Below are 12,462 nucleotides of genomic sequence, written 5' to 3' on the forward strand. Positions count from 1 at the left end.
AAAAAAAGACAAATTCTTGGAAGAACAGTTGTGAAATCAGGTGACCACAAATTGCTTTGTTCTCTTACTCTATGAATAATACTCTCTTACTCTGAATAATATCAAATGGGAAGTCAACATAGAAATGTATATTTTTTTCGCACTTGCATAATGACATCAGGCTGTGTGCTAGAAACTGTTAAATAGAATCACTGTGTAGATCAGAACAGGACCCTTGTACATATGTAACCACAATGTCTTTGATGGCAATAGGTGAAATGCTTTCTTGACTTTAGGTGCACAAGATCTCACTGATTTTATATCAGAAGAAAATTCTCCTGATTTGTCAAGATAATTTTTGCTATCCACAATAAAAGCATTTGTTCAAAAGAAGTCCAAAAAAGCCCTGTGATGATAAAACATTCAGATGTTTATCAAATTATCTTTGTTAAGTGTATTGAGAACCTCATATATTCATATTTTCTTTTGAACAACACATGAGTTTTTTTCTGCCCAAACAGAACTGCAATGTAGGACCCACTTCTATCAAGTGTAATTACTGAGCTATGATCAGTTTGTGGTGCAAAGGTGTACATTAAAGACAGTTTCACAAAGTTATAGGATGTGTGAATTTTGTATGTTTGTATTTTGTATTCATATTCCTCTAGCAGCTGAGCTACAGTAACTGAATGTGCAGTTTCTTATAACCCAAAAATTGCAAGTACTTTTCTTCATAGCCAGCCAAAATAAGACTTTCTCCAGCTAGAACCTTCCCTCAGGCTTCAAACTTTTGTATGACCTTCCCCTGGCAAATTAAGCAACATCTGTGTATGAAGCAACAGCCTGAGGCTCAACTTTGGCAATAACAAAATATTGGAGAAGAAACAAATACATTGATCGTAGTAATAACAACATACGACATGTCTGTGGAAGGGACAGAAGAAGTATACTGTATGTATGGCTTATACCACAATTGTTTTAACTTGAAAGTGCCAACCCATGGCTCAGCACACAGATTTTAAGAAACAGAGATCTGGTGTAATGACAAATTCTGTATCTTAATATTATCTGGTGCTATCCTCCTGGTAATGCTTGTTGCCCATTACAAAAGGTAAGGCAGTTATAATAACATAATAATTAACTCACTGTTTTTACTTAGAATTCAAAATCACTATATATATAAAAAAAACTCATCCATCGTTAAATTGCAGCACACACGTGGTTGAAAAGTGTCAACAGCCTCTCTTTATTCCTAACCATCTTCAGAAAGCTACAAGTCATTCTTACTCGAAATTATACACCATCCCATTAGTTAGTTGCTGTTCAACCAAAATCTATTGATACAAACTTATATGATAATACTTTATTATCCGATGTCTCATAAATTTGTTTTTCATCCAAGCATTTCATTGCACAGAAAGGCTGTTATACCAGACAGTTATTCCACTTTGCAAGAAGGTTTGTAGCACTGAACTAAAAAACATGGACAGAAGAATCTTACTACTAGTACCAAAACCCATAACCTGCACAAAAGGTAAATTACTTGTTGTACTTGTTGTATATTTGTATTACAAATATACGTTTTAATATGCGCATTGTGAATTACGACCGAGCAAGGATATTCAACCAATTTCAAGAACAAAGACGCCAAATAGTAAGAGCTTTGCTGTTCGATATCAAAGCTGTCATCATTTTCTGTAGATCGCTGTGCCCGTAAACACAATAAGCGATGCAACCGTGTAGCACGTCTTTCTCAAATGGCTGCTATGCGCGGTACTTATAAACAATCTTAACAGTCTGCGTCACAAATGCTGTATCGTTTAGTAGTGCTTATGACATCAACTGTATCGTAGAAACCGTTTCAAAAATAAATTAAAAAACGGGGCATCATTTGCCACTCTGTGGTACACTTTCGTTTGATGATGTTACAGGTGTGGCCAGCATCAGGATTTTGAGATTGTTTTTTTGTAAGTTGAACAGGAAGTGAGACTCCTATTTCTTTTGATTCAGGCTCAAATGTGTTCAAATAATTATTCGAATTTATTGCTGCTTAAGTTGGTGAGATCGGAATTTAGCATGATAATAACTATAACTGTTCAAGTAAGTTTTAAAATTAATGTAGGGGTCCCACAGTTTGTTTTTATATGTATTCAACATTTGCCTCTTTCCAAAACATTTCGATACATTCTTCATTCTTTTATCACGATATACTGTCGTAATTATTGCCCACTTGTCAGTTTAAAGAAGTTGTGAGAAGTTCAGCGACCGTTACATTACAAAGGGTTTGAGCTGTGGTTGTGGTAATTTATCATCTTGCGATGTGTAATAAGACGTATACGAGGGTTAACGATCATCCTATCCTTGTACGATATAATATTTTAAATACAGTTATAAAAACATCACCGTTTGACGTCAACAGTTCGTAATCACCTGGACGATCCGCAAACCACAAACGATCCGCAAACACACAAACCAGGAAAATAAGAAACTGACATTATTTTTACATATTAACTGTTTTATTTTAAGCAATATCCACTAATTTATGTGTGTATACATCAGATTTCCAGATATTTCAATAGCGGAACATAGAAAATGCAAACTATTAAGGATATAAAGGATTGTTCAGCCGAGAACCCGGACGACTGGGAAAAATTAGTGCATACAGGTGCAAATACGGTGGTTCGGCGTATTGTAAGTTTTCTTGCCTTTTCTTGTTTTTGTTGTTTACCATCTCGAGTGAAACTTGTTTTGAATAGTTTTGAAGGGGACTATTGCCACCTGAACCTTGCAGAGATACTCAGCTAGGATCACGGACAGTTCATTCAAAATGTACTCATGTCTAGATGGATGGATTATTAGTATACAATGCTTGACTGCCCTTACTGGTTAGTAATTGTAGTTGCCCACAAAAAAAAATGGAGAAATACACTGATGGTAGACTGCAGTTTCCCTCCTCATGTGGAATTACACATCTCTCTTGAATCAGTGTACATGCAGTCACTGAGTTTTGCTACTGCTCTGTCCACTACAGCAATTGATACATATGTCCTATGCTTTAGTATATCAGTTATTGGACGCAGTGGAAACTGTTTCGGTATGAAATAACACTGGTTGTCTACCCTCGGATGAATGTGGGTGAGTGTTAAAACATGTTTGAATGTTTAATCTTGTGTTGGATGTGAAATTCCGATGCAGAACACAAAAACAATTAATAGAACCACGTATTTCTGAACATGAGATAACAGGATGGGAGACAGAAACCACTGTCACATTATTCGTTGACTTTGTGCTTACTTAATGACCTTACTTTTATTTTTCAGATTATTTTGCTATTAATGCTATTGTATTTTTCAAGCTTGTGAAAGAAAAGGAGTGTACCTGTAAGGAGAAATGTACAGGGACATCTAAGGGCAAACAGAGTGTAAGATAACTGTTTGGTTTTCATGTTTTGTGCAGAAGAAGTTAAAATAAAGAAAGCAGCAGTGACATTCGTACTTTTTTCACTAGCTTTAGAAAAATGGCAATAGTTGTAGAAGAAATCTGGATTGTATTCTAAAGCCTGTATCATTCTAACAAGTACAGCAGAGAAACAATAGGAGACAATCACTGATCACAGATACTGTACTCCTCCTTTGAATCTGAATTCAAAGGAACTGAATGAACGGACTACATAAAAGTAACATATGGGCAACATTATGAATGATCAGTGAACCCATCTTGCTCCTATTTGTGATTCAATAGTGGAACTGTGAAAGTCTTACAGTTTTCAGTTTGATCTTGCCTTTCTTTTGTCTAACAGTGTTTAACTCCTTTCTAAGGTAAAGCCAAAAAGAAGAGGTCTGCACATGACCAGTAAAGACATTGAACTCTCAGAACACAGCAGTGACAGTGAGGCGGGTGATCGCCAGTCTTGGAAAGCGAGGGAAGGGGTCATTAGAGAAGAGCTGAAGGTGATGAATGAAGAATATTGCAATCGAAAATTTAAAGAGCTCGAGGAGCGTTTCGCTCTGAAGCTCAAGATCCTTGAAGAAGACGTTGGGGCTTTCAAGGTTAGTGAATTCCACATATGGGTTTCTAAATCCACGAAATAATGTAAGGCTTTATTCAAATCTCCATAAATTTATACACAATCCGTGTTTTTATCCCAGCAGCTGAGAATACAAAGCGCCAATGGCCGAAAGAGAACTTAATTGAATTGAAATGTTTTCAAGCTATCCATCAAGCTGAAGACTTGTGATCAATATTAATAAGCTTTGTAACCTCAGATTATCCAAGTGTTAGTGAATCTAAAGTTCTAAGGCTAGGTTGCCCCCCTGTCATCTTCCATGTGTTTCCAGAAGCAGATTGAGGATGCGAGCCCTCCCTACACGTTCATGTGTGCTGGGCATGGTGCCACAGCAATCACATGTCTCTCCATGCTTGAGCAACTGGAGACTGACAGGGTGAGTACTTCCAAAAAAACATTTCCCCTGCTCTGCTCTGATTGACCAGATTGGAATTGAATGATTTCTAAAAAAGCTTCTTTAACAAGGCCCGTTCTTAAATGTTAATGTTGACTATAGCAGAAAGAAAGACAGGAAGTCCAGTGTTTCTATAGCAAACCAAAGATGATCAGATCTTGCTAAAAGGTTATGCATTTATTACTAATAGGGTGATTCATAGTTATGATACCAGGAAGGCATTTTTTATGATGTCTATGTTTGTGATAAATAAAGTCACATTAAACGGTTTCCTCCGTTCTCTATCTTTTTTTAAACGGACTGTAATTAATCATTTTCAATCAAATATAATGTCAGGTGAATGATATGATCCCTGCCGAGGAAAGTACCAGCTCTCTCCAGTCTGAGGATAGTACTGAAAAGAATGAAAAAACAAAGAGCAAAACATTCACCACCAGCTGGCATGAAAGATTGAGCTTCATGAAGTTGTGCTTGAAGAAAGAGTCTGTAAGTGGTCCTTTAACGCTTTTATTTGAGATAACAAGAATATAAATGTCCTCTGGTTTTAAAACCATCCAGCATTTAATTGCCTTTATTATGTGTGTCACTCAAGGTAACCTTTTTTATTAAAACAATATAAGATACATTCATAGAAGACAAAACATAAGGGACATGTTAATGTTGTTACTGCAGATAAGATCAAATTAATTCTGTGGATTGTCCTAAATGCTATATTAACAAATTGCTGTGACTGTGTTTGTCAAATAATCAATTATTATCTCAATTAATGAAAAATATTTCTTGCACAAGCATGATTTCCATTTAACAGTACGTTTTATATAATAAACTGATGACATGGCAGGTTATACCTGTGTTGTTGTTTTGCATTTTATTGTATCTTTAGTTATTCGCTATCCTAATAAGATAATTTGCTATTGTATCTAACTGATCCACCCAAAAGATTGCTTTAACAATTCTCAGTAAAGCCTGAATGCAAGGAAGTATTTTAGTGAAGCGCAGTTCAGGTTGGTTGAATTGTTTCATCAAGGGGCTGCACAGCTTTTTTTTCTGTCACAATTTCACCATCAAACTTCCTTTTATTCAGAGGAATGAACAAGCAAGAATGGAGCAGAGCACTCAAAATAAGATGCAACTAATGATACATTTTCATTGCATTTAAATGCAAGAAAACTGGCCTATGGCAATACATTCAGATACAAAAGCCATAAAAACTTAGAAATAGTATTGTCTCAAAAGGAAAAAAAAAATCTTTTTACAATCTCTGGAGTCTCACATTTATTAGTTGAATTATGACTGGGAAAACCAAGCCCACATTTCTGTCTAATGGTTATCAAAGAATTAGTAGCTTTTTTGCCTATAAGGCATGCAGTTGTGTCATACACTGTGGTACGATGCAATGAAGGTTAATAATAATTCCTTCCACCTATATAGCAGTTTTTTGGACTCTCTTCTTGTTTTTATGCCTCTTCCAAAGGATAGAACCTTTTTACTGTATAGTGTCCACATCACTATAGCTGCACATTAGGTCCCACACAGACAATAGGGTGAGCACCCCCTACTGGTCCCACTAACACCTCTTCCAGCAGCAAACTTAGCTTTCCCAGGAGGTCTCCCATCTAGGTACTGGCCAGACTCACACCTGCTTAGCTTCAGTGGGTTGCCAGTTATTAGTTGCAGGGTGATATGGCTGCTGGGCAGCTCTTGAAAGTTGATTCGAGAGGATCGGAAAACATTTCTAAAACCTTACACCTATCTAATATCCAAGCTTCTGCTTTCACCTGAGAAACGGTACTAATATTTTTATTTTTCTTTCTTCACTTTTAGAATACATTTTGCAAGCAATAGAACAGAGGGTTAATATAACTGTGCTTTTTGTCTCTCTTTCTCCATTTTTGGCAATTCACAACATACTGTATCAGAACATGAATGGGGTGAAAGTCAGTGATTCCCCTAACACTGCTGGGAGAACCAGCGTAGCAGACGATGAGGACAATGAAACACTCTCATGTTCTAGTGGAGGGAGAGGTGTTGTGTTCAAATTCAAATATCCGCTAGTGCAGAAGAAAAAGAAAGCTGCAAACTGCAAAAAAGAGGAGACCCAAACTGCAGAGCAACCCACTTCTGAGGATAAGAAAGATAAAGACGAAATTCCAAAGACAAGGGATATATCGGCATCAGGAAAGAAAGGCTGCTGTGTACCTAGGTGTAGTTTGGAGCTATAATAAGGAGGCTTTTAAAATAAATAAATATTTTTAAATGATTTTTTTTCCTAAAAATGTCTCATTGTGCTTGATTAATTCCAGAATAAGTTAATCAGAAAATCAGAGGAAAAACCCGGGATTTAATAATGTATATAATGTATTGTTCTCACATTACAGGCAATAACTTGCCATTGTCAAGTGCCACACCCTTTTGTATGAAAGCAACATTTGTCCACCTGTAAAAGGTGGAGTAAAGAAAGGAGGCCTAAATGTTCTGCAAAACTATACCAAGAGCACTGAAAAGAAAGAATGTTCTTGAGCTGTACCTTACAAAACAAAAAAAGCAAAGGAAAAGATCGAAAGAGCATTTTGAGCGAGAAAAACACCCCAGCGTTACTCTCTTCATACAAATGAATCTTACAGTTTTAATTTACAATCGTGGAACTTGTTTTTTTACAATTTTTTTAAAAGAAACTCCCGTCTTTTAGAGCGGCTGATTTTCACCCTGACACATTTCTCCAAAACAGAAGATGCAAGGTAAGTTAATAAGGGCAGAGCCGTGGAGATGATAATACATTTAATAAAAGTTAAGAAACATCTAAATTTGTGTGGTTATTAATGGAGATAACCTGTTAACCAAAGGCAAACAAAAAAAACAGGTGGTGTAGGTATGTTTCAGTTTCAAGTAATTTTTTTTAATATATATTTTTTAAATTATTTTTATTGACAGACAATATAGGAGTTGTACACTCCAAATATCTTGAGAATCGGAGGAAATAAGTGATTTCCTGTTGTTAGAATTATACATTCAGTTTCTTTTTTTTGTTTGTTATAACATTTCTTGTTTATGCAATAAAAAGTGGAAAGAAAAACAGTATTAAGTTCTTTTGGTGTATAAAATCAGATTAAAAATATACACTGGTTATAACATAGTGCTCATATATGGTCATTTGCAGATAAAATTCAGTAAGGTTTTCATTTGCTTTGTTATCTGTATTTTTATGTTTCTGTTTATAAATACAACTTGAGTTGCTTTCAAATTTATATTTAGTCAAATTAATAACTAAATGGGAGCTAAAATTAAAATTAATTATTCTCTAATGTCTGTCTAATGTACTAAAGCATTTGTACTTAAACATCCCTGTACATTTTTTCCATAGCTAGAAGCCACTGAACAGAAAGACAAATTGGAAATTGGAAACATGTCCATATACCACGTCTTGTGGAAGCAGAACAAAATAGTTTCTGTACTATATTTTATTCTTTGTGCATTTTGTATGACAGTGGACGGAGGTCTTGTGGTCAACTGTTCTGCCCAGAACTACCCAAACACTTCCTGCCTAATTCCTCCAACCACAGCTACCCTGGACCTGTCTCACAACAACATTGAGAAAATAGAGGAGCAGGACTTCACCGGAGTCAAAGGACTGAGGAAGCTCTACCTGCAATTCAATCAAATTAGCTTTATAGATCACAGGGCCTTTGAAGACAACCCAGAGCTTGAGTACTTGGACATTTCCAACAACTATCTTCTTGAAGGTTCTGTCCTTCCCTTTAAAAACCTGGTTGCATTGAACTACCTGGACATCTCCAACAACATTGGTGATAAAATCCAGCTGGGACCACAGGTTAGCCTTCTGAAACACCTCCAGGTTTTGAAGCTTGGTAATCCTCAAATCATCTCTTTAGGAAAGAACATCTTTCAAGGATTGGGCAGTCTCCATCTCAAGGAATTTCACCTGATCACTGGAGATCTCGATGAGTATGAGCACTCTTTGAAAATCCTATATGGTCTGGAAAAACTCACTCTGGAGGTGAATATTTGGCATGATTTGGAACTGCTTCAGCACATGTTTCAAGACATCAAAAACGCAACCAGGACGTTACAACTAAAGAATGCTGATCTGGTTAGGGGTGGGACATTTGTATCTTTATTTTCCACATTTGATGATTCAGAATTGAGATCCATTGCTTTCCAGAATATTTCTATGAACGATGAATTTGTTACATCTTTGTTCAACACTGTGGGCAAAGCAAACCTTGAAGAGATCTCCTTTGATTTGATTCATTTTGATGCTATAGGACACTGGAAAGTTGATATTACACATTTTCAGGATATACACTTAAGAAGGTTATTTATTAGGCATATATATAATCCGAACTTCTACAGGTTTACTTCCCTGGAGTTCATGGTGGAGTTTTTCAAACCCCTTATCGAGGTATCAATTGTGAATGCTTCTGTTTTTTACATTCCGTGCGCAATAGCTGATGTTATGCAATCACTGGAATTTTTAGAGGTGTCCTATAATTTGCTCCATGAATATACCTTGTTTCCAAATTGTCATAGACCATTACCTGGTTTGCGTTCATTGGTGGTTGACAGAAATAATTTTGGAGACTTGAAGAAACTTGCTGCAATGACCTCTCATATGGAACAGCTGGTGAATGTGTCTGCAGCTTTTAACACATTAGACTTCAGTTCCAAAGAACCATGCCCTTGGACTCCAACCATTAAATTTTTGAACTTGAGGGGTAACCACCTCTCCAGTAATGTATTTATGTGCTTGCCAAATTCAATAGAAATCTTGGATCTGAGCCTCAACAACATCACTATAATAGCCAATCTTGAAAAGATGCAGTATTTAACCCAACTCTACCTTTCTGGCAATAATATACTTTCAATAGACCACCTACCTCCCTTGACTTCTCTGACAATATTGCATGTTGATAAAAACAAAATAAATGCAGTTGACATTGCAACTCTGAAAGCCTTAAACCTCACTGAGTTAAAACTTAGTTACAACCCCTTTGATTGTTATTGTAACATAAATAATCTCTGCGAGTATTTTGTTGGGTCATTAACCAGAATAGAGGACTGGCCAGAAGGATACAAATGTGAGATTCCCCTGTCTTTAAGAGGCTCAGAAATCTGCCTTCAGGACCTTTCCTTTGTGCAGTGTAATCCTGGCATGCTTGCAGGCGTAGTTGTGGCCTGTGTAGCTGTTCTTGTGGCTTTGTGTATTTGTATTTGCATAAGATATAATGGACCATGGTACATAAAAACTATCTGGATATGGATCAGGGCTAAAAAAGCTCCAGATATTGACCTTGGGGAAAGAAACTTAGAATATCATGCTTTTCTATCCTATAGTGAACAGGACTCTACATGGGTTATGAACAATCTTCTGAAACAGCTGGAATCAGACGATCCACCCTACCGTATTTGTATCCATGAACGTGACTTCACACCTGGAAAGGCTATAATTGCCAATATCATTGACTGCATCTCCAAAAGTTACAAGACGGTTTTTGTGCTGTCTAAGAACTTTGTGCAGAGCGAGTGGTGCCACTACGAGTTCTTCCTGGCTCAGCACCGGGTGTTTGAAGAGAGGAGGGACTCTCTGATCCTCCTGCTGCTCGAGCCCATTCCGGCCAATTCCATTCCCGACCGTTTCTGCAAGCTGCGCAAAATGATGAACAAGAGCACTTACCTGGAGTGGCCTCCGGATGAAGCCCGCCAGTCCATGTTCTGGAAGCGACTGAAGGCTGTTCTGAATCTCGAGGTCAAAGCACCCAGTCTTCAAGGAAACCCAGGAAAGTGACTCTCCTGTCGTTTAATGACTTTTCCATATTGCCAGAACCTTCGTGCTTCAAGTGCCGTTCTCACTCAAGTTTGGTTCAGTGTGCTGCCACCTGCTAACTACCTGCTGAAAGTCTAAGCCTCCCCCTGACTCACCCAGCATCTTCACAGTCCCCCGGATGCTCCTGTCGCAGTGGGAACTGTGTCTGGGGGCCACAGCTCGCACCCGTGCTGTATAACACGCTGAGGCAGAACAGGCTGGACACCCAACGTTTTTTGACACTGGACTGTAAAAAGGCACTGTCCTTCTGTTAAACTGAGGTCCTGACTCTCTGTGGTCATTAAAAATCCCAGGGAATTTCTCGAAAAGAGTGGGGGTGTTCCCCTCAGTGTCCTGGCCAAATTTCCCCCTGGCCTTTACCAATCATGACCTCCTAATAATCCCCATCTCTGAACAGTCTGATGTCCTTCCCGCTGATAGCTAATGTGTGGGATGTACTGGCGCACTTTGTATTATTACTATTATTATTATTATTATTATTATTATTATTATTATTATTATTATTAGTAGTAGTAGTGGTATTGAGCTATGTGTCAGCTTCACTTTTCTCTATACTCCAAGTATAGAATTATACTTTTAACTGACCCTCTACCACCATTTCTTAATAACTTCACACATTCTGTTGTTATATTGGCAATATTTTGAGAGTGCCAATTTTTAATTTTTCAATAAATCCAGACTTCTCCTCATCCAGGTGGGGGCTACACATTGGTGGTGGAGGGGAGTCCCCACTACATGTACAGTACAGTGCTTTGAGTTACTTATCCAGAAAAGCGCTATATACAGTATGTGTAAGCATATTATAACTGAAGCATGCCACATATTACTCATCATTTCAGGCCTATTATTAGCTATTTTAGCAGAGGAGACCAGTCAGAGATTATGTTTGATAGTGTGTTCTTTTATTAGACGACACGAGGTTCTACTGGGTATAGGAATCAACCCCATTTATTTTAAAGATCACAGCTTTTTGGGAAAAAAATCATTTTTTAAAATCCATAATATTAAGGATTATATCACAGGATCAAATACTAGATATAAATCTCCCTCTGATCTGATTTTAGATTTTAGATTATAATTACTGTACATTCTCCTTTCAATACTATATGGGTAAGCCAAGTATGGTTGCTTGCATGATGCACAATATAAATGTGTGATGTTACTGCTTGATTTAGTTTGCAGTTATGAAATTCAAAGTAATTCAAATGCATTATACCCTTGAATTGTATTGCTCATATACTGTAATGTCATGCTCAAGAAAAGGGTGTTGTCAGAGTGAAAATGGGAGTGTCTCTGAGAGAGGAGGGTATAGTTAATATTTTATTTTCCCAGGACAACCCAGAGCTTGAATCTGATAATTAAATCAGTATTCTCTTGTCACTATCACAAAATGATACTTTTCAGAAAGCCTGGAATTAATGGAATCCTAGCAGCATACTATAACACAAGTCTGTGCTTGCTCCTAATGTTTTACTTGCTTCTAACCTTCAAAATGTTGTGAAAGAGTTGTTTTTCATCCTGTTAACATTGCTGACTCTCTGCTCAGTGGCAGAGAGAGACGGAGTTGTGGAGAAAAGCTAATGCATATGTCTATCTTTTCCAGGCTTGATTATTGTATTATATTCAGTGCTTGCTGGTGTTGCTGCCAACAGGATATGTTCAGATCTCAGCTAATCTGATTTTAACTAAAACTAAAATCCACGAGCATCTTATATTTTTTTTTAGCTTTCTTGCATTGGCTCTTGCGGAATTCAGAGTGAAAAAAATACAGCTGCTCACTTGAGTGATTTAGCTTCTGTCTACATCAGTGAACTGTTCACTCCCAACACAGCTACGTATTGCTCACACCCTCCTCCAAAAACAATGCTTTGAACACCTGAGACCTTGCTGTCTGTTCTGTTGCTCCAAGGCTGTGAAATGATCGCCCAGCTCATGTCTTATCTTGCACGTCAGCACTTTCAAATCCTGTTTCAAAGTTATTTTTATCTCTGTTTTAATTCTGTTGAATGTACAGAGTATATGCTTTAAGGTGTGATTGTTTTGTTCCAAAACGCTTTGTTAATATGTATCATGAAAGGTACTATTGAAAGTAAACATCATGAATGCAATTATTTTAAACTGGTGGGTTTGTGTATTATGGTAATCAAAGCTTAAAGTGATGATTGGGCCAATAATGTTTTC

At 37.2% G+C, this 12,462-nt stretch overlaps 2 protein-coding genes across 2 annotated transcripts; both read left to right on the forward strand.

Moving 5' to 3' along the window:
* Positions 1-777: 777 nt before the first annotated feature.
* On the forward strand, positions 778-12,461 carry LOC148651904 (toll-like receptor 2 type-2; the record flags this gene model as incomplete). The annotated part of the gene is made up of 2 exons (XM_088597595.1): positions 778-805; positions 8,000-12,461. Coding segments are annotated over 2 exons (2,271 nt in total), but the record flags the coding sequence as incomplete, so codon positions are not given.
* On the forward strand, positions 1,839-6,715 carry LOC148651905 (uncharacterized). Its single transcript, XM_088598195.1, has 7 exons — positions 1,839-1,946; positions 2,539-2,670; positions 3,335-3,400; positions 3,798-4,028; positions 4,317-4,421; positions 4,776-4,925; positions 6,359-6,715. The coding sequence occupies exons 2-7, from the start codon at positions 2,572-2,574 to the stop codon at positions 6,659-6,661; spliced, it is 954 nt and encodes a 317-aa protein (XP_088454321.1). The 5' UTR covers positions 1,839-1,946; positions 2,539-2,571; the 3' UTR covers positions 6,662-6,715.
* Position 12,462: the final 1 nt, after the last annotated feature.

Source organism: Lepisosteus platostomus, chromosome 11, assembly GCF_059453375.1.
Source record: "Lepisosteus platostomus isolate fLepPlt1 chromosome 11, fLepPlt1.hap1, whole genome shotgun sequence".
NCBI lineage: Eukaryota > Metazoa > Chordata > Actinopteri > Semionotiformes > Lepisosteidae > Lepisosteus > Lepisosteus platostomus.

Bases quoted from the DNA above. Each gene is read 5' to 3' on its own strand.
- LOC148651905 (XM_088598195.1), top strand. From the start codon at position 2,572: ATGCAAACTATTAAGGATATAAAGGATTGTTCAGCCGAGAACCCGGAC. The intron at 3,401-3,797 runs GTAAGATAACTG...CTCCTTTCTAAG, and splicing joins CATCTAAGGGCAAACAGAGT to GTAAAGCCAAAAAGAAGAGG. The intron at 4,422-4,775 runs GTGAGTACTTCC...ATATAATGTCAG, and splicing joins AGCAACTGGAGACTGACAGG to GTGAATGATATGATCCCTGC.